The 21,434-nt window shown below is 48.1% G+C and overlaps 1 protein-coding gene across 6 annotated transcripts in view; it reads right to left on the bottom strand.

Annotated features, from left to right (window-relative positions):
* The window catches only part of PLA2G6 (phospholipase A2 group VI), a 60,192-nt gene that overhangs the window by 23,031 nt on the left and 15,727 nt on the right, over positions 1 to 21,434 (bottom strand). For all 6 annotated transcript variants that reach the window (XM_038550611.1, XM_038550610.1, XM_038550614.1 and 3 more), the window contains 5 exons: positions 8,069 to 8,284; positions 6,880 to 7,063; positions 4,782 to 4,969; positions 2,071 to 2,167; positions 544 to 726 (listed from right to left, as the gene is read on the bottom strand). In XM_038550611.1, the coding sequence (XP_038406539.1) occupies positions 544 to 726; positions 2,071 to 2,167; positions 4,782 to 4,969; positions 6,880 to 7,063; positions 8,069 to 8,284 (868 nt within the window). The remainder of the gene's footprint in view (positions 1 to 543; positions 727 to 2,070; positions 2,168 to 4,781; positions 4,970 to 6,879; positions 7,064 to 8,068; positions 8,285 to 21,434) is intronic.

The raw sequence follows: 21,434 nt of genomic DNA, 5'->3' as shown, positions 1-21,434 counted from the left end.
CTTCAATCTACTTCTTTTAGAGTACCAGATGCCTCTCTCAAATTCCATCACTTGGAGATTTTTTTTTTTTTTTAGATCCGTTGAACATACTTACGTACACATGGTATTACTACAGAATACGAAATATGGAATATGTACACATATGTCAGTAACAGAATAACATTCCCTCCCCTGCATTTACTGTGTTCATACTCTAGTTGTCTCGAGGGGCCTCAAGGGCAGGAGCTATGCTCTATAATAACCCAAAAACTGTGGCCAACACCTACTGTGGGTCACCAAGATGTATAAGCAGACACTGCCTTCTGGGAGCTTATAGTCCCCCTCAGGAGATAGGAACAACATGCAGATGAGTATGTTCCCCTAATAATGCAGAGGAGGAGAACTGACATCTGAGGGATGCCCACTGGTACCCGGTACTGGGTGGGTCATCTGGACATTCCTCCTGGGGTGCCCAAGGATCTAAGCTGAGTCTAGGAAGGTAAGATTCCCAGCATCGGGGAAAGGAAGAGGGCACGGCAGGAGGGGAGTGACTGGCAGGCTCACCGACATGGCCAGGTGCAGCGGGGTGTTGCCGTGCTCTCCGCGGGCGTCGGCGTTGGCCCCGTAGGTCAGCAACACCATGACACAGTCGAAGCGGTTGCGCATCACGGCCACATGCAGGGCTGTGTTCCCCACGCAGCTGGTGCTGTTCACATCACAGCCCCGTTTCAGCAGCATGCGGGCCATCTGTGGGAGACAAGGGTCCACACCCCAATGGGTGGGCACTCAGGGCACCCGGGGGGCCACCACCTGCTCCCTGAGATGCCTGCAGGGATCGGGCCTCTGGAAAGCTCTTAGCAACAAGAAGAACTCAGGCAGCAGGCCCCAGTTCTGGGGGGACCCCTAGACCTTGGCCCACACTATCCACCCCCTAGAAGTAGAGGACAAAAGGCTGAAGACATGCTCACTGTTGTAAGGGGCTTCCCGGTTCTTCCCTGGAGCTAACAGGACCCCATGCATCTCACAAACTCCCAGAACTGCTCCCACTCCTCGCGTGCAACCTACCCTGGGATCCTGTAAGGGTCTGATCCCTCCCTGGGCCTGGGCAACGTGCACCCCTGTGCCCGGCAGCCTGAGACATGGAGAGCAGTCTGGCCTTTGGAGGCCAACAGTCCTGAGCCCAAAGCTCAGCCCCACTTCATCCCAGTCCTCTGAGCTTAGGTGGGCCACTGCACTCTCTGCACTCAGACTTCTCTCTCTCTCTTTTAAAAGATTTATTTACTTTTCAGAGAGAGAGAGAAAGAGTGTGTGTGTATACACATGGGCAGAGGAAGGGCCGGAGGGAGAGGGAGAGAGAGAATCCCAAGCAGACTTTCCACTGAGCATGGAACCCAACACAGGACTCAAACTCACGACCCTGAGATCATGACCTGATCTGCAACAACCCAGGTGCTCCCTCGGTTTTGTCTTCTGTGAAAATAGAACTGCAAGTCCCTACTTCAGAGAGTGGTGACAATGAATGACAAAGCATACACAAAAGGGCCTGACTTGGCGGCTAACCTCTGGCAGGCAGAAGGTGCCGGAGGTTGGCAATCTCCTCCCTTCTAGCCCATCACATTTCAGAACAGACCACAGTCTCTGGGGCACCCAGTACACTGTGGAGCTCTGCTTCCTAGTGATGAGAGACCAGAGGTCTCCATCCTCCTGGGGTAGGGGGTGGAGCTTGGCTTAGGGAAGCCTCAGAAGAGCTGCTCAGTCAGGCTCTCTGTGGATGCAGTCAGCAGCAGCAGCATCACACCACCTTCTGTTTGACAATTTACAAAGAATTTCTCAGACATGACCTCGCTGACTTCACACCTCCCGGGGCAGGCCATACATAAAGAAACCACAGAGGGAACATCATCATGGTGCCAGTGATCAGCAGAGCAACACCAGGATGTCATCTCCCCCTGAGGAATCACTATGAGACCAAGCCCCACAGCAGCATCCCAGAGTCATCTCAGGAGCCTCCTTCCTGCAGGCAGCTGAGGAATAAGGGGCTCTGGAACCCCGCCCCTGACTACCCACCCCATGTCCTCAGACACTGCCTACCTCAGCGTTTTTGGCCCAGTGGAGGGGGCTGGCTCCGTAGCGAGGGTCTTTGCTATGGATCTGGTTGCTGTCCATGCTGATGATCATTTCAGCACACCTAGAGAGAAAGGAGCCATGGGCCGGTATAGAAAGCCATGGGCATGGAGGGAGGTGGCCTGGAGCTGGGAAAGGCCATGCCTCAGGGCTTCATCTCCTGGTGAGGAAGAGCTTCTGCAAATAAAGTTGCAACAGAACCAGCCAGCATAGGAAACCTTCCCTGATAACTCCAATCAGCAACGATCATTCTCAGTGGTGCTAGCCTTCAAGTCAGGTAGGCCTGAGGTCAAGCCCCAGCCTCCTATTGGTGATCTCTAGGACGTGGCTGAGCCCACCTGCAACATGGGCACAGTCCTAACAGGACTGGTGGGTATTAGAGGAGAGAAGACATTTCATTTCTGTGCCTGGCACATGGCTACCCTCTGTCCCCCAGCCATCTACTGCTGGTGCTTCATGCAGTGGCCTGCATCCTGCAGGAAGTACAGGCAGAGTAGTTACAGATTTATTATTTATTTACTAGAGAGAGAGAGAGAGAGAGAACAGGGGCAGGGGCACAGGGACAGCGAGAAAGAATCCCAGGCCAACTCCTCACTGAGCATGGAGCCCGACCTGGGACTCAATCTTACAACCCTGTGATCATGACCTGGGCCAAAACCAAGAGATGCAGGGAAAAGCAAAATGTGGCTGACCATACCATGGAATAGAATTCTGCCTTAAAAAGGAACGGAGGGGGTGCCTGGGTGGCTCAGTCAGCTAAGCTCCTGCCTTCAGCTCAGGTCAAGATCTCTGGCTCCCGGGATCGAGCCTTGAGTTGGGCTCCCTGCTCAGCGGGGAGTCTGCTTCTCCCTCTGCCCCTCCTTCTGTGCTCACTCTCCTTCTCTCTCAAAAAAATAAATAAGATCTTATAAATAAATAAATAAATAAATAAATAAATAAATAAATAAATAAAAAAAAAAAAATATTAAAAAAAAAGGGAAGGGAATCCTGATACCTGCTACAATATTAATAAACCTTGAAGACATTTTACAAAGTGAAAGTCAAGTCCCAGGCCCAAACCCAGCTCTATAAAGGTCAGCTGAGGGGCTGACAGACTGGAGCTGGGACAGAGCCTTTCTGTAACCCTAAGGCTTGAGATTTCTAGAGCACAGCTGTGCTGGCTACCGGGTGGTGACAGAGGCAGGTCCTCGCTGGGGCGCTGGGAGGACATGGCTGTGTGCGATAGTAGGGCACAACCCAGGTACGAGGCCACTCACGTTGTCCTATGTGCATGATCCCTGATGTGATGTGGACCAGCCCCTCAGGGGAGGCCTGGCAGGGGCCAAGAGGCATGTGGCTAGAGGTGTCTAAGAAGCAAGCGACCCAGGCACTACCAGGCCCCTGGACAGGAAGGCTTGGGGCGGCTGGAGCTGAGCCAGAGCGGGGCGGCCATGGCACCTCTCAGGTCTAAAAGAGCATCACTCATCACTTGTGTCCATTCAGGCTGCAACCTGCAACCACGGAACATGACTACTGGGAGTGAGGGTGTTGGTACTATCTCCAACCACTTGGTCAAGTTTTCCTGAAAGTTCTAGTCCACCTTGGCTATGCTGGGGAGGATCACAGAAAGGTGGGCTGGTCCAAGCCTGGACTAGATCTTTGAGGGGATGGCCATGCCAGGGGGGCCAGCAAGATGGGTGTGGACTCCAGAAAAAGGAAAGACCCCACCCACCATGTGTGTACTGCCCTCTGTGCTGCTCTTTCCCCAGCCTGATCAGCACCAACTGACTGCACCACCCCAGCACCCCTTCATCTCTCTTTTATTTTAAAAGATTTTATTTATTTATTTATGACAGAGAGATTGAGAGAGAGAGAGGCAGAGACACAGGCAGAGGAAGAAGCAGGCTCCATGCAAGGAGCCTGATGTGGGACTCGATCCCGGATCTCCAGGATCACGCCCTGGGATGAAGGTGGCGCTAAACCGCTGAGCCACCCAGGCTGCCCTCCTTTTATTTCTTTTATCACACCCCCACCCTACACACACACACACACACACACACACTTCACATGGAGAATTTTCCTGAGACCAGGGTTTCCCAGGTCTGGGGAGAAAGGAAGAAATGCGAGAGTGGTCCAGAGCTCCTTAAGGCATGGGCCAAGGACCTGTGTCCCAGCAGTGCCACCCCCCAGGAAGGATGGATACATCTAGGCAGAAGGGGCCCTGGGCCACTTTACCAAGCATTCCTGGGCTTCAAGCCAGGAATCTGCAGAAGCCACAGAGCAGTGTCATAGTCATGAAAGGGGTTCAGATTGAGCTGCTGGGCTTGGGTGGAAGAGGACCCAGGTCAGCTGGGCCCCTCCTTGGGGCTACATGTGACTCCAGCATAGGAGGACCACTTGGGGGAGGTGGAAAGGAGAGACCCCAGGGAAGATTTGGATTGTTCTTCTCTAGTCTGGGAGAGGGAAGGTGGTGGCCAGAAATTAAGGTGCATTGCAGAAAACATTTTAAAGTTCCACTCTGCACAGCTGACTTTCTGGACTGTGATTCACATCTACTACACATTCAAGTACCTTCCTCCAGTCAGGTCAGCCCTTGGCACAAGAATCTGAAACACATCTAATGACCCTGTAGAGGCCAGTGCTCCCCTAGGCATGAAAGCCAGAGGCCCAGCAGACTGGGTGCAGGAGTGAGGCCTTACCCCTTATGGCAGAACTTCATGGCAGTGTGGATGGGATAGCCAGTGGGCCCCATGATGTTGCACCGAGCATTGCAAAGCAGCAGCACGCGGACCATTTCTTGCTTCCCCATCTGGCAGGCCAGGTGCAGCGGGGTCTGGCCCTGGTTGTTCACTCGGTTCAGGCCGGCTGACGCGTTCTTCCCTAGGAGCTGACAGCAGGACACTGGGGTGGGCTGGGCCCTGACAACAACAAGTCCCGCACGACCCTCCCCGACACCCTCCATGGCAGTCTCCTCTGCCCACATAAGGGGAAGGGAGATCGGACTGTGCAAGAACAGGGTAAGGACAAGGGAGGCAACAGAGAGAGCAGGTGCACAGGAGAGCAGGATGGCAGCTATGCCAGTGCTGAGGGGGTGTGGGGGGGCGGCTGCTCTGGCACAGCTGTGGTTCATACAAAAACCTTCCCAATCACGAAACTGAAAATCAGGTTGTTTGTACAGATGGGCACTGGGGGTCTGGGTGGAGCAATTCCTGCTTTTCCTTGTATACTTTCATCGTATTTTCATCTTTCTTGCTTGAATTTCTTTTCACTAGGTTCACATATTATTTTTTCAATTAAAAAACAAAACCAGGTAGTTCTTTCTGCCCATGGTCCTGTCTCACACCTTTTGCATGAAAATAAACAAAAAAACAAAACAGTATTACAAAGAGAGCCAGAAGGTTTTATTTCCTCACTTGAGGCCCACCAGCTCTAAGGGGAGGCTCTGTCCTCACTCCTGGCCCAGTGGCCAGTCACCACGGGGTCCCACCTGCTGGGTCCCAGGACACAGCAAGGCCAGGGCTTCTAATGGGAGAGACAGCTTACAAGTCCACCAACTGCTGTCTCCAGAGGTTAGCTCCAACTCCTGTGAGCCCAGGGGACCTAGCTGGGCCTGTTGATGGGCTGGAGACATGGCAAAGAGGCCCGACCCAAGGGCCAGCCCCACCACGCACAGCTCTGCTCTTCCTTGGGCACATTTCTTAACTTCATGGAAGTTCGGTTTCTTTTCTTTTCTTTTTTTTTTAAGATCTTATTTATTTATTTGAGACAGCAAGAAAGTAAGCAAGAGCACAGCCAGAGGGAGGAGCAGAGAAAGAGGGAGAAGCCGACTCCCTGCTGAGCAGGGAGCCCAATGCAGGACTCGATTCCGGGACTCCAGGATCATGACCTGAGCCCAAGGCAGACGCTTAACCCACTGAGCCACCCAGGCGCCCCAGAAACTCAGTTTCTTTGCCAAAGAGAAGATAATGACTCCACCCACAGAGGCTATTTTGAGAATTAACTGGCACACACAACAGTCAAGGGCCAGACACGAGACCAGCATGCAACAAAGGATAGCTACTGACAAGAGAGTGTGTGCGTGCCATCTGCACGGAGGCAGGCTCTGTGGGGCACTGTGCTGGGCACTTAGCCGGCTCTCAGGAAGGATGGAGTTCACGAACAGTGCATGTGGAAGTCCTTTCCCTGTGAGCCAATCATAAGACATGAACGCATATTTTCTGGAAAGTAGTTCCTTTCTGATGCCAGGGCAGAGAAGGACATGACCTTTAAAAGAATCTTCCTGCTCTGGGTAATCAAATACTGTCTGGTAGTCTGTCTTTTCCATCTAATACATAAAGTAGCCTTTCATGACATCACTCCCATCTACTTGTCTACAATTTTTATTTTCATTTTTCAGCCAAATAATCAAACATCTACACAGGGGTATATCTGGTGCTAAGGTCGGATGGAGCTTGGAGTACCTGTAAAGAGCTAAGCTCAGGTCCCAGTGGACCATAAGCCTCTCTAGGCAGGGCTGAAATGAATTCACCCAGCCTAGGGCTGGGCTCAGTAGGGCCTTGGAATAAGCCAAACCAAACTGATTGGCTGGGCTGGGCCTCTGGTTTATCTTGGTGGGATGGAGGACCTCCCTAGGGTGGCCACAGCACAGTGGCTGAGGATGTGTCTCCTCGACGAGCAAGAGAGGGGAAGAGGGGAGAGGAGGGTACACCCTCCAGGAAGCAGCTCAAGACCAAATGACGACAACAAGGTGTTGCTAGATCTGGTCACCCTGCGCCCCACCTTCCCCTACAAGCTCACCTGCAGCACCTGGGAATTGTCACCCTGGACGGCGTAATGAAAGGCCGTCTCTCCGTTGTTGTCAGTGACATCCATCTGGGCGTGGCAGTACTGCACCAGCTCCACCAGGATCTCCCCGTCACCCTTGCGGCAGGCCAGGTGCAGGGGGGTGCAGCCCTCCTCATTCTCCCTGTTATTGGCACAGCTGCGGAGGGTGGGGGTGGGGGATGGGCACAGGAAGGAGGGGTGCTGAGAAACTTGGGCACAGAAGAGGGAAGTGGGCTGGCACTTGAGAGCATCCATGCCATGCTCAGGCTGGCTGGTTCAACCTTAGGGCGGATTCACAATTTATCTGTGACTGGTGTGATTTTATCAGTTGTTCACTGGCACACCTGTACAAGACGGCTCCTAGGGGCATGCCAGTGTGAAGTGGGTGGCAGGGTGGCAAACCAAGGGTAGGAAGGCAGAAATCTCATTAACCTCAGGCAGTTCACCTAACATTTTTGGGCTTCAATATCCTTATCTACAAAAAATAAAAATAAAAACAAATACAATAATGCCTGCCCTAGAAAAGGGGCGAACTGTGGGGAGGTTAAACACCACAATGTCCAAGTACAGGCCTGAAAACTATAAAGGTCAGTGAGGATTTCTGATCCTGGGTCTTGGGAGCAGAACCAAGCTGTGGCCACCTCAGGGCAAGCAGGTGAGCCAGACTCCTGCAACAGGGCCCACACAGTCCCCTCTTGAGGGCACATCTACTGACGTAAGTATTGGCTGAAGGGCCATATGAAAGTAAGCGGTCCAGCCTCCAGGAGGGCAGCCAGATCTCTGTAAAGAGACACGGATCTGAGGCCTCTTCAGCACTCTCTAGCAGTGACCTAGCATGGATCACAACCTCTCTTGCTGGGAGGACAACACTTCCTGGGGGATGTTGCAAGGATTCAAGTTCATGGTGGGTATAAAATGACTACCATGGGCCTGGCACCTGTTGGGCCCTCCAGAAATACCACATTTCTCCTCCTGGCTTCAGTGAGCATTCCTAGGCTCCCTCTCCGAGGCCACACACTAGTTTCTTTCTAATCAAAGGCACGGGGCAACTTTTGACCTTATAGAGGGGAACTGAGGCAGGATGGAGAAACTCCCCAGAACCTGCCCATCCACATGCAGAAGCACATGCATGGTTCCCAGGGGTCCCACCCTCCTGGCCCACCTGATGATACGGCTGTGGTGGAAGCACTCTCGGATCCCCAGCTCCACTGCCAGGTGGGCGGCCGACCAGCTGGGGTGGCTGCGGATGAGGTCGGTCAGCTGCTGGAGGACCTCAGTGTGCAGGACGTGTTTGGAGCTCTCGTAGAAGGGCGGCAGCTGCGAAGAATACTGCTGGAAGTTCACAAGGGCATCCGCCTCTGTCTCCAGCTGGAAGAGTCTACAGAGAGGGGACACAGAAGACGACACGGAAGTGAGCCATGTTGGCCCACACCCTGGCTGGAGTCAAAAGCCCTGGGTCTCCTACACAGGTGGCTGCCTGCCTCTGGCCGTGCAGTGACCCACTCCAGCTGGACTCCCCACTGCAAGCAAACATAGGCACGTGTGCACACACACACCTCCAAACGGAGCTAGGATTTTATTTTTGTTTAAAAAGATTTTCTTTCCCCCCTTTTTTTTAATAAGCATATTTTATAATGCTTTTACATTTTATTTTAACAAAGCCCTGTCAATCCACTTTCTTTTAAAAAAAAAGATTTTATTTATTTATTCATGAGAGGCACACAGAGAGAGGCAGAAATATAGGCAGAGGGAGAAGCAGGTTTCCTATGGGGATCCCAATGCGGGACTTGATCCCAGGATCCTAGGATCACACCCTGAGCCAAAGGCAGATGCTCAACCGCTGAGCCACCCAAGTGCCCTCATATCCACTTTCTAATTTGACTATGAAATTGGAAAGCCCCAGCCTCAAGTCCTCAGCCCTCACACACAGCAGGAAGTAAATAAGCATTTAACTTAAATGTCCAGCAATGGAATATGATCTAAACTGTGGCACATCTATGTCATGGAATATTATGCAACCATTAAGATGCAATATTAAAAGAATAGTGAAATGTGATTTTGTAATGCTAAATAAAAAAGCAAGATACAAATCTTACATGATACAATGCGATCTAAAGTGTGTTAAAAAATATGTCCAAATGTACATGGTAGCACAGTAATTGAAATGTTCTTTATCTGTTCCTGAAGTTTCTGAATTTTCTACAATGAATTTATGTAATTTTATTTTTATTTTTTTAAGTAGGGTCCATGTCCAGTGCAGAGCCCAATGTGGGGCTCAAACTCATGACCCTGATATCAAGACCTGAGCTGAGATCAAGAGTCAGACACTCAACCAGTTGAGCCACCCAGGTGCTCATTCATAATGATTATAATTTTTATAATCAGAGAAAAAACTTGTGGGGTTCTTTTTTTTGAAAAACCAGTAAGATGGTGTCTTTGCCCTCTAACTCCCCCAAAGGAAAAGAATGATCATCATAAACCTTGTTCATTTCTAAAGAGTTGGGTTTAAGTTCCAAGTTTGCAATTAAGCTGCTGTGTGACCTTGGAAAAATGTCTTCCCTCTCTGAGACCTATTTATTTATTTTTGTTTTTGTTTTGTTTTGTTTTAAAGATTTTATTTATTCAAGAGAAACACAGAGAGAGAGGTACAGGCAGAATGAGAGGCAGGCTCCCCGCAGGGAGCCCAATGCAGGACTTGTTCCTGAAACTCTGGTCTCACACCCTGAGCTGAAAGCAGACGCTCAACCGCTGAGCCATCCAAGCATCCCTCTGAGCCTTATTTGAAACAAGAGACTTCTTTGTACCTGTCCCACCCACCTCACAGAGGTACTACGAGGATCAGATGGGATAACCAATTAATAGTACTTTTTTTTTTAAAGATTTTATTTATTTATTCATGACAGAGAGAGAGAGAGAGAGACACAGGCAGAGGGAGAAGCAGGCTCCATGCAAGGAGCCCGACGTGGGACTTTATCCCGGGTCTCCAGAATCACACCCGGGGCTGAAGGCAGTGCTAAACTGCTGGGCCACCCGGGCTGCCCTGTAATAGTACTTTAAAAACAGATAATCATGGGATGCCTGGGTGGCTCAGCGGTTGAGCACCTGCCTTTTGGCTCGGGTTGTGATCCCGGGATCCAGGATCGAGTCCCGCACTGGGCTCCCTGTGAGGAGCCTGCTTCTCCCTCTGCCTCTCTCTCTCAGTCTGTGTCTCTCATGAATAAATAAATAAATCTTAAAAAAAAAAAAAAAAAAAAAACAGTTAATAACAATGATGGTTGACATTGAAGATTCTTGAAGGTCTGACCAGGGCTTTCAAAATGGAAGACCCAGGGCCAGCCAGGGTCTAGCCGAGGTGGTGCTCATAAAGTGTTGGCTCAACAAGGCTCATCTATTCTTTCCGAGAGTGCAATTGTTTAGTAAGCTTCTATTGAGAGTGCGTTCTGCACCTGCCATTGTTCTAAATGGAAGGGGTAAATCAATGAACAAAACAGATGACACGCCCTGCCTTCCTAGAGCCCCTGTTCTTAAGGGAAAGATCAACAAATGCGTAAGTTACAAATCAAAATAAGAAAGTACAATAAACAAACCGCCAGGGAGTAAGTGCTAAAGAACAAACAAACATAGGAGGATATGGGAGGAAGTCTTCCCTCATTCTCCTTGGCTGGTTTTGTTTCATCTCGCCAACCTCTGCACCGCAGAGTGCTTCATGTTAAATGTTGCTGCCATGTCAGATATGACACTAAATGACAACTAAATTATAACACCAAATGACACTAAAAAGGACACTAAAAACTGATCACTGGATCTCACATTAATAAAACATTAATGACCTTGACAAAGTACTTTTGGTGGAAAGGTGGGAACCAGAGCCTGACAGGAGAGGGTCTGAGAAGGTATGGGATGTAAGAAATTGGAGAAGCAAGTATAGACGATACTTGTGAGGGGTTTTGCTGCAGAGGGGAGCAAACAGAGGTAGCTAATGGGGAAAGTGTAATCAGGCATCTAAATGCTAGTGAGACTAACCCAGAAGAAAATAGGATCTTCCACTCCCACAAGGACAGACCTGGTAATGTGAACCAGACTGCCTCCTAGGGACAACTAGAAATGCTGGACAAAATGTAAAAGGCATCTGCTTGAGGCGCTGGTTACCTAAGCAGATAGAGATGAAGTGTCAGGTTGGAAAGGATTATGGAAACCCAGGATGTGAGCCTGGTATTTAGGGCTGCTGTCACTTGAGAGGCTGGAGGGATATACCATAGCATCAGCAACCTCATGGGCTTGGGGGACAGGGATCAGAGGCCAGGGGAGGGCTCTGATGAACCCTCTTACTGTGGGTGGGGGTCCTGAACTAAGGCCTAAGTTGATCCACAGTAGACAGACCCTCCCAGAGACTGTAGCTCAACTCCAAATAATTTCTGCAGTTCCAGAAAATGGACTGAAATCACCCTCACTGATAATGTTCCCAAGTACGTGGGAGAAGCAAACACAAAAGAAACATTAAGAAAAAAGAAAGAAAGAAAGAAAGAAAGAAAAGAAAAGAAAAGAAAAGAAAAGAAAAGAAAAGAAAAGAAAAGAAAAGAAAAGAAAAGAAAAGAAAAGAAAAGAAACATTAAGCCAGGCTTCAAGGTCCAGCACATAATCAAAACTCACCAAGCACAGGAGGAGATACTACATGACACTAAAGAAAAACAACAGAAACAATGTATAATGGAAACACATCTGTAACTGGGAGGTGGAGAGCTGGAGGGGGCCTGCAAATACTGAAGTCATCTGACGCAGACTTTATTTTTTTAAAGATTCATGAGAGACACACACAGAAAGAGGCAGAGACATTGACAGAGGGAGAAGCAGGCTCTCTGTGAGGAGCCCAATGTGGGACTGGATCCCAGGACTCCGGGATCACGCCCTGAGCCAAAGGCAGATGCCTTAACTGCTGAGCCACCCAGGCGTCCCTGACACAAACTTTAAAATAACTATGATAAGGGGTGCCTGGGTGGCTCAGTCAGTAGAGCATGAGACTCTTGATCTTGGAGTAGTGAGTTCGAGCCCCACATTGGGGGTAAGTTGGTAGAGCTTATTTTAAAATATAAATAAATAAAATAACCGATACTATTCAAGAGGATAAAATAGAAGATTTAGAATTGAGGCAAAGAACTTGAAACTGGTGTACCTGGGTGGCTCAGTTGGTTAAATGTCTGTCTTCGGCTCAGGTCATGATCCCGAGGTCCTGGGATGCAGCCCCGGGTTGGGCTCCCTGCTCAGCAAGGAGCCTGCTTCTGCCTTTCCTCCCTGCTCAGGCTCTCTCTTGCTATCTCTGTCACTATCTCTGCCTCTCTCTCTCTCTCAAATAAATAAATAAAATCTTTAAAAACAAAAAATAAGGGGATGCCTGGGTGGTTCAGTGGTTTGGTGCCTGCCTTTGGCCCAGGGCATGATCCTGGAGTCCAGGGATCAAGTCCCACATTGGGCCTCCTACATGGAGCCTGCTTCTCCCTCTGCCTGTGTCTCTCATGAATAAATAAGTAAAATCTTTTAAAAAATAATAATAAAAGGAGGCACCTGGGTGGCTCAGTCAGTTTAGAGTCTGTCTTTCCCTTGGGTCATGATTCCAGGGCCCTGGGATCCAGCCCTGCATCAGGCAACCTACTTAGCAGGGCACCTGCTTCTGTCTCTCCCTCTGCCCCTGCCCCCTTTCTCTCTAATAAATAAATAAAATCTTTTAAAAATAAAATAAAAGTAAAAGAACTTGAAACTAGTTTAAACATGGGAATTACAGAATTAAAAAATATAATTGCCAAAATGAAGAACCTAGGGGTCAGGTATAAAAGAAGACTGGACAATGCTAAAGAGAAAACTAGTGAACAGGAAGACAGGACAGAAAAGAGAGTAAACAGAATAGAACCTGGAGGGCCAGAGGATGGAAAATGCAGGAAAGTGGATAAAAGCCATAAAATACGTAATGAAGAGATCTACCATACAGATAAGTGGAGTCACAAAAGCAGAAGAGAAAAGGAACTGGAGAGAAGCCATATTTGAAGGGTTGATGTCTGTGAACTTTTCAAAATTGATTTTTAAAAAATGTCATGGCCATTGAAAATATGTATGAGCCCTCCTGCACACATGGGTGTGCACGCACACATACAGAAATCCACTTAGGGATCTTGTAAAGGTTTTAGAACAGGGCCCCCAAGCTCTGATGCTGCTCCCATTGAAACATGAGGTCTCATATCATTATCCCATGACGTCTCTTTACCTTTTAATATGGCTCTGCAATTGCTTTACCAATAGACTATTCACAGAAATGATGCTGCCCTAGTGTCCCAGGCCTTAAGAGACTGGAAGTTTCTACCTCTTTTTTCTTGGGACCCAGCTATCATGGCACGGAAACTGACACAACCCGCAGGGATGACTCTTGGTCCTGGACCCTTAGCCCTGGATGAACTCCCAGTCAACAGCCAGCAGCAACTTGCCAGTGGTGAGTGAGTCATCTTAGGAGTGGATCCCACAGTCAAGACACCCTAGCTCATGCCATGTAAAGTGGAAGAGAGCTTTTCCCACTGAACTCTGCTCAAATTGCAGATTTGTGGTCTAAATAATAGATCGTTGTTTTAAGCCATGAAGTTTTGGGATGGCTTGTTACACAGCAGTAACTGAGGAGGACATGTATTGGTCACATATTGCTGAAACACAGGAACAATTGACACATGTACCAAATTACAATGGCTATAAACAAAATGTGAAGAAAAATATTAAAAACAACAGAGGAAAAATTTATCTTCAAAGACTGACGCCGGCTTCTCAGCAGTGGACACCAGAGATAATGGAATCACATTCTCAAAGAGCTAAAGAAAAGTAAATACCGATGAGAATTCTGTAGGTAGCATGCTTCCCTTTAGGTCTGAAGTTAAAGTAAAACCTTTCACTAGTCAGGGGTGCCTGGCTGGCTCAGTTGGTAGAGTATGTGACTTTGGATCTCAGAGTCCCATGAGTTCAAGCCCCATGCTAGATGTAGAGATTACTTAAAATAAATAAGTAAAATGTTTCTAGTCAACAAACAAAGAGAAAAAGAGAGAGGCTTTGTCATTAGCAGACCTATAAGATAGGAAATATAAAAGGATTTTCTTGAGGTAGAAGGAATTTAATCCTATATGGATGGTTTAAGATCCAGGAAAAAAAATGAAATGGTAAATATGTGGGTGAATCTAAATAAGCATTGGCATAATGTCTTGCTGGGTTTAAAATAAAAGTATAATTATACACACACACACACACACACACACACACACGTATACACACACATCTGGGAAGAAATGGGGTTAAAAAGTCCTAATTTCTTGTTCTGGAAGACACTAAAGTACCAATTATACTTCAGTAAGGCCAAGGATGTGTATTACAATCTCTCAGGTTCTATCAAGAACTGTGAAGGTTTCAGATTTTGCCCTACTTGCAAACCAACAAGTTAGCCCGACACAGTTTCATGAATACTGGCAGAAGAAACAAGATTCTTGGATCAAAGACAAAGGGCAATTTATTACTCACAGCCCCAGCAGTGGCCAGTTTCAGCATTTGTGCCAATTCCCTGGGATCTAGTTCCCACAGGGTGACACGAAGAGGGCCAGGTGACACCTGCTCATGTTGTGCTAGGAGAGAGAAACCCTGAGTGTACAGAACTTGAATCTTCTACCATGGTTAATAAGCAGATCTGTCAAAGCTTTGCTCTGGAGGATGATACGATCTTTATTACCCAAGAGAGTAAGCAAACCTCCCCTCTGCTCCAGGGAAAGACCTGATCTCTATCTTCTAAGGATGCTTGCTATGCAAATATCCTTGTAACGATAGCCTGGAACAAAAGAAGTCAATGTCTCTGCTTGCAAGATGTACAGACCGAGGAGAAATCCACGAACTGCCCCCCAACAGCTATCACTAAAAGAGAATAACAGAATACATAACTTCCAAATCGACAGGGAGGGAACAAACAAGATCATAAGAAAATGCTTGATCATGAATTGCAAAACCATTATGCTAAGTGAAAAACAAAAAAATCATATGACTACATGCTGTATTATTAAAAGGCAGAACCAGAGTACTAGAAAGCAGATCAGTGTTTGCCAGGGGCTATGGTGGGTGCAGGGGACTTGGTGCAAAGGAGCATAGAGGGAATTTTGGAGAACACAGAATGTTCAGTATCTTGACTGCCATGATGGCATGTGGGCACACACCTGTACCAAAACTCACCAAATGCTACATTTCTATTCTTTTCTTTTTTTTTAGATTTTTATTTATTCATTCATGAGAGACACAGAAAGAGAGAGGCAGAGACACAGGCAGAGGGAGAAGCAGGCTCCATGCAGGGAGCCCAATGTGGGACTCGATCCCAGAACTCCAGGACCACGCCCTGGGCCAAAGGCAGAGTGCCCAACCTGAGCCACCCAGGTGTCCCCCAAATGCTACCCGCTATGATAAATTTCATTTTTTGAAAGCTGCATCTGAGTAAAGCTATCTAACACAAAACAAAAAACTAGATGCATACAAAGACAAAAAGAAAATAAAACAGGCAGAACAACAACAAGAAAATAGCAAGATGACAGGTTTAGACTCAAATATATCAGAATTATATTAAGCAGAAATAAACTAAATGTTCCAAGTCATTATAAGGAATAATAGACAAGGATAATAGGAGGGAAAGAAAAGACAACTCCACATTCTTAACAACATTAAAATACAAAGAAATTATATATATATATATACACCCATATAGATATATAATATATACATATATTATGCAATATAATACTAATTTTTTAAAAAGCCCATGAAGCTATATGGATATGAGACAAAGCAGAATTTATTTATTTTTTTTTAATTTTTTTTAATTTATTTATGATAGTCACAGAGAGAGAGAGAGGCAGAGACACAGGCAGAGGGAGAAGCAGGCTCCATGCACTGGGAGCCCGACGTGGGATTCGATCCCGGGTCTCCAGGATCGCGCCCTGGGCCAAAGGCAGGCGCCAAACCGCTGCGCCACCCAGGGATCCCTGACAAAGCAGAATTTAAAGTAAAAAGCATTACCAGAAACAAAAAGCATTACTGGAAACAACTCACAGTTTCAACCCACTAGGAAAATATGGCAATTATAAATTAAATGTGCACTTCATAATAAAGCTTCAAAATTAAGTCAAACTTGACAAAAAAATTTTTAAAAAGGATATCTTTTAAAACAACCAAATCGGCAGCCTGGGTGGCTCAGTGGTTTAGCGCCGCCTTTGGCCCAGGGTGTGATACTGGAGACCCTGGATCGAGTCCCACGTCGGGCTCCCTGCATGGAGCCTGCTTCTCCCTCTGCCTGTGTCTCTGCCTGTCTCTCGCTCTGTGTGTGTCTCATGAATAAATAAATAAAATCTTTAAAAAAATAAAAGAAAAGAAAAAGAAAACAACCAAATCATCCATAATTCCATAAAAAAAACCCCAACTAAACAAATCTACCATCACACTGAAATATTTTAATAACTTTTACTACTCATAAACAATGAAACAAAAAAAAGTCCTTATTGGATCTAGAATCAGTAAACCTGACCTGGCAGGCATATATGACAACACTATTCCTACCAGCTACAGAATACACGTTCTTTTCCAGCCACATGAACCAAAGTCAGAAATACTGGACATAAGCTGGGCCATAAAGTACACGTGAGCAAATTTCGAAGAAAATATTTGGACCATGTTCTCCGACCATGATGAAACTAAGCAAAAGATGGATAACAAAAAGAGAATGAAAAGTTTCCCATACATTTGAAAATGAAGCAAGATACATATAAGCTATCCACAGTTCAAGCAAGCAAGAGGTCATGGAGAAATTTAGGAAATGTTTTTAGTCGGTGGTAATGTAAATATTCTGTATCATGCGAAGGAACCTTCCACCTCTGGACTGGGCAGAGGAGCTTATAGCAAACTAGCAGCCCCACTAGGCTGGGCAGAGCGAAGCCGGCATCCAGAGCTGTCAAGGAGGCCAGAACTTGAGGAAACCCCAGGGAAGTGAGCCCAAAGCTCTGCATGCAATCTTCTCTCCTAAGCTAGGCAGAGCAGGATGTCAAGAAACGGAACAGAAAACAGCAGCAGAAGAGGACCCAGAGTGGAGCGGAAACTGTGGCGGTCTTTCAGTCCTTGCGACACAGACATTCAAGTTCAAGGCCCGCCAGGTGGAGGGACCGTAGTAAACCAAGGCCTTCAGCTGAGGCCTGAGAACATCTACCCCCTGACGGTAGGGGTGATGACCCAGGAGTCAATTCCAGGCAGATAATCAATCTAGTCACCAAAGGCAAAACAATAAAGTTTCTGGAAGATACTACAGAGAAATATCCTCCACCCCTCCTGGTAGAGAAGGACTTTGCTAAACAGTACATGAAAGCAAATGGAAAAGATGAGTGACTCTAACTTCCTTGAGACTAAGAACTCTTGTTTATCCAGAGACAGTGTGGAGAAAGCACAACAGCAAGCCACTAGGGCATGGCTGCAACACACGTAACCAACAGCAGGTGTGTACCTGAAGAGAGATGCTAAAGCTCTGTAAGAAAAAGAACCCTATGTTTTAAGTGTTCAAGGGTACTGGAGCAGCTACTTCACTGAAGGGCCAAATGGTTCATCAACTTATCCACAGGTGCTCAAACTCATATGTCACCAGGCCAAGGCACACCAAAGCCACAATAACACACCACAACACACCCAACAGAATGATACTCTTTTTTTAACTAGCAACACAGGATATGAAGCAACAGGAATCTCCTTCACGGCCAGGAGGAAACCAGATGGGCATTATCCGCTGAAGTTGAGGAGGTGTATGGAGTCAGCTCACCAATTCCACTCCCCGAGACATGCCTGACAGGCGTGCATATGCGCACCAGGAAAAGTAAAGCTGCCCAAATCCCCATCAGTGAATGAATAGAGGCTGTGATGTAGTTAACACAGTGGAACTGTCCTGCACAGAAGTCGGACTGGTTATATGCAAAAACATACATAAATCTCACAAACAGAGGCACCGGGCGGCTCAGCAGTTGAGCATCTGCTCTTGGCTCAGGTTGCAATCCTGGGGTCCTGTGATGGAGTCTGGTGTTGGGCTCCCAGCAGGGAGCCTGCTTCTCCCTCTGCCTCTGTCTCTGCCTCTCTCTGTGTCCCTCATGAATAAATAAATAAAATCTTTAAAAAAACAATAAAAAAAATAAAATAAAAATAAAAAACCAATTAATCAATCTCACAAAGTGCTGAGCAAACAAGCCAGGCACAGAAGCAACTGCCATACAAGCCAGGTTCAGGGTTACCTTTGGAGGGCAAGGGAGCAAAAGAGGGGGTTTCTGGGGCACAGCAGTGTTTTGACACGAGTGCTGGTTCAAGGTATCCGTGATGCGTCACTGAGCTATGCGTACTTTTCCATGTGTGGCATAGTTCCCTATTTTTAACCAGTTTAGAGAGAGAACAGGAGGAGGGAATCAGGGACAGCTGAATAGAGGCTGTGCCTGGGGAGGAACGTGGAAGCAAGAATGAAATTACAAAAAAAAAAAAAAAGAGAGAAGACAGCCTACTTGTATAGCAATGGAAAATACCTAGTCAAGAGGGGGAAGTCGGGGAGGAGAGAAGAAAGAAATGCTGACTTGATGTCCTGAAGGGGATGAAGGGATGCTGACCTTGATGGGAAGGGACCAGCCTCTACAGTGACAACAGGGAGGCACAGTGTGTGGGTGCAGGTGTGGGCAGCACAGGGTGGGGGCGCTCACCAGCTACAGGTAAGCACAGAGTGGGGGAGGAGGGAGAAGGAAGGAGGAGGAGAAGGGAGGAGGGAGAGGGACAGAGGAGGAGGTAGAGGAGAGGGGGAAGGGAGGGGAGGGAAGGGAGGGAAAGGGGAGGTTGTGCCGATTCATTTATTTTCTCGTTTGTGGCTTCCTTTCCGTTCCTCTTTTCTTCTTCTTTCTTTCTTCTTCTCTTTCCTTTCCTTTCTTTTCTTTTCTTCTTTCCTTTCTTTTCTTTTCCTCTCTCTTTCCTCTTCTCCTTTCTTCTTTCTTTTTTCTCTCTCTTCCCATCATTTCTTTTTATTCTCGTTCTTTTCTTTTCCTACTCTCTCCGTGGTCCGGCTCCTTTTTGTCTTCTCCTTTTGCTTTCTGTGCGTCCTCGCTCTTTCCGGATCGCCTGTGCGTCTTTATATCTTCGTCTGTGTTTGTTTCGGTTTCGTCCCTTTACGGCTCCCTTTCCGGGCAGGGCTTGTACTTTCTGTGCTCTCTCTCACCCGTGTCCACACGTCTTCCCTTCTTGTTCTTCTGCGTCCCTCGTTAGTTGCTTCTATCCGTGTCGCTTCCTTCAGGAGGTCAGTTTAGGTGACATAATTACCGTCATAAGCCAGCCTGCCTGGGAGTAGAAATCATCACAACAAACATTGGAGGGCCCCACCAGCCATTGGAGAACTGGAATTAACTAGTGTTGGGTTTTTGCCAAGGAAGCAAACATGTGACACCACACGCTCTCATTTTACACTCCCGCTCATGTTATTTGTTCTTCACTTGTTTCATCTTCTTCCCTGTCGACAGGCGCCGAGTTCCAGCAGAGCAAGAAGTGAAGTACTGAGAGGGACAGACCATGGCAGGGACAGGGACCACGGTGGGGACAGGGACCGCGGTGGGGACGGCTGGGTCTGTGGCTGCAGGGAGAGGAGAGAGATTTCTCTCCCAATCACAGGATGGTGTGAATTTCAAGGCTGGTGGGCAAGGGCCACCCTTCCCATTCCACCTCCAGACCCAGTGGGGGAAACACCAGAAGAGAAATCGCTTGAGGCCCTCAGGGGAGAACCAGGTTTGGTTTAGAGCTAGGGATGAAAGAGATTCAGAGAAAAAGTGGAGGACCTGCAGGACTCATAAGGCTGTCTTAAAAAAAAAAAAAAAAAAAGGCTGTCTTCCCTTTCTTCTAGAACTGCGCCCCCAGACAAAAGCCAGCTGGCATCAGCTCTGGGGAGCCTTTGCCTTGGCTGGAATGGCCTGTGGATGAGCCTCAGGGGGGCAGTGAACTTCAGGAAATAGCACACAAATGTGTGTCTGTGCATTTGGAGGTGGAAGGTTTCCCCGGGACGTTCAGTGGGGTCCTGGACCAACAAATGGGCAAAGAACCATTAGGCTAGAGAGGTAGCTAACTCCCCCGCTTCGGGGCCGAGCACCAGCCCTCCCTCACCGGTCCTCCCAAGGGCTCCTCCTCCATCCCTGTCGCTCTGTGCCCACCCCTGATGTGCCTCTCCCTGCAGAGCCCTTGCTCCAGGTGAAATCTGCCTCCCCCTTTTAGGTCCATCTCCCACCCAACTACCCCCAGAGGCCCCTTCCAACCCTTCCTAGCAAACACGCGTCTAGCTTCAGTGGACATGGGTCAATCGCCCACTGAACAAACACTCAGCATGGACCTGCCAAGTGTCTGGCACCGCAATGGGCATTAAGGGAAATGACTCAGACCCCGAAGCTGTCCCTCAGGAGCCCTGCGGTCTAGTGGGGAGACAGATGTACAAACAGACACAAGGTGCTCCAAGGCAAGGGGGAGCGACAGAAGTACGGATCTGAGGGGGAACCAGCTCACAGAGCAGGGCGGTAGGGAAGCCAGGACAAATAAAGGAGTGTGAAAAGGTGAGGTCTGTTTGGGGGAACCTAAGACCTTTACTTGTTCCCATTATAACAGTTATCCCCCTGCAGGCTGCTTAGGGACCTACCTTTTCTGGCTACTGCCTGAGCCCCTGGAGGACAGAGCTGCTATATTCAGCTCTGCTGGGAGAGGCTGGGCTGTGGGCTGGATAAATGGGGAAGGAGCAAGCACAGGGTCCAAGGCCGGGTCCCAGGCCACTCAGCATGTCTGAGGAGCTGACCAGCAGCTCCATTTTGGAGGGCGTCAAAAACCAGTCCCATTTCCAGAAGCAAAGATCACATGTCGCACGTGCTTTGATCATTGTTTCTGGGATCCCTGGCAAGTGCAGCCCTGTTTCTGCTGAGATACCAGTGATGAGCTGGCAGGTTTCATCAAATATCACATGCCACTAGCAAATGTCAGTAGTAAATGATTAATTCATAGCAGGAACATTAAGTATGGGTGATTATCATCACGTACACACACTGCTACCAGGGACCACCCTGGGGCCCACACAGAAGAGCCAGGGCTCTGGACCATATCCCAGGCTGGGGCGGGAGGTGGGGAGCAGGATGAGCCCGGGGGAGGAGAGTCCTGCCCAGTGCCACACTGCAAAGTGGCCCTAGTGGAGAGAAGGAAGAGGTGGGTCTGGAGTTAGAATGCTGGATCTGAACCCCAACTCCATGGCTCACCAGCTATGTGAGTTGGGCAAGTTACTGAAATTCTTTGAGGGGCGTTTCCTCTTCTGTAGGATGGGGTAATACCCCCACTTCTGGGCTGTTTGTGAGCACGTGCTCAGTTAATATTTAGACCCTGATGCCTCACACACAGTAGGAGATACTATTCTTGTTGATGTTGCCCTCAGTAACCGCCAGGGCCCGATCTCTCCA

Source organism: Canis lupus, chromosome 10 (genome assembly GCF_011100685.1).
Source record: "Canis lupus familiaris isolate Mischka breed German Shepherd chromosome 10, alternate assembly UU_Cfam_GSD_1.0, whole genome shotgun sequence".
In the NCBI taxonomy this organism is placed as follows: Eukaryota; Metazoa; Chordata; class Mammalia; order Carnivora; family Canidae; genus Canis; species Canis lupus.
The sequence above is the reverse complement of the archived record's forward strand: the minus strand, read 5'-3'. Positions and strand labels throughout refer to the sequence as shown.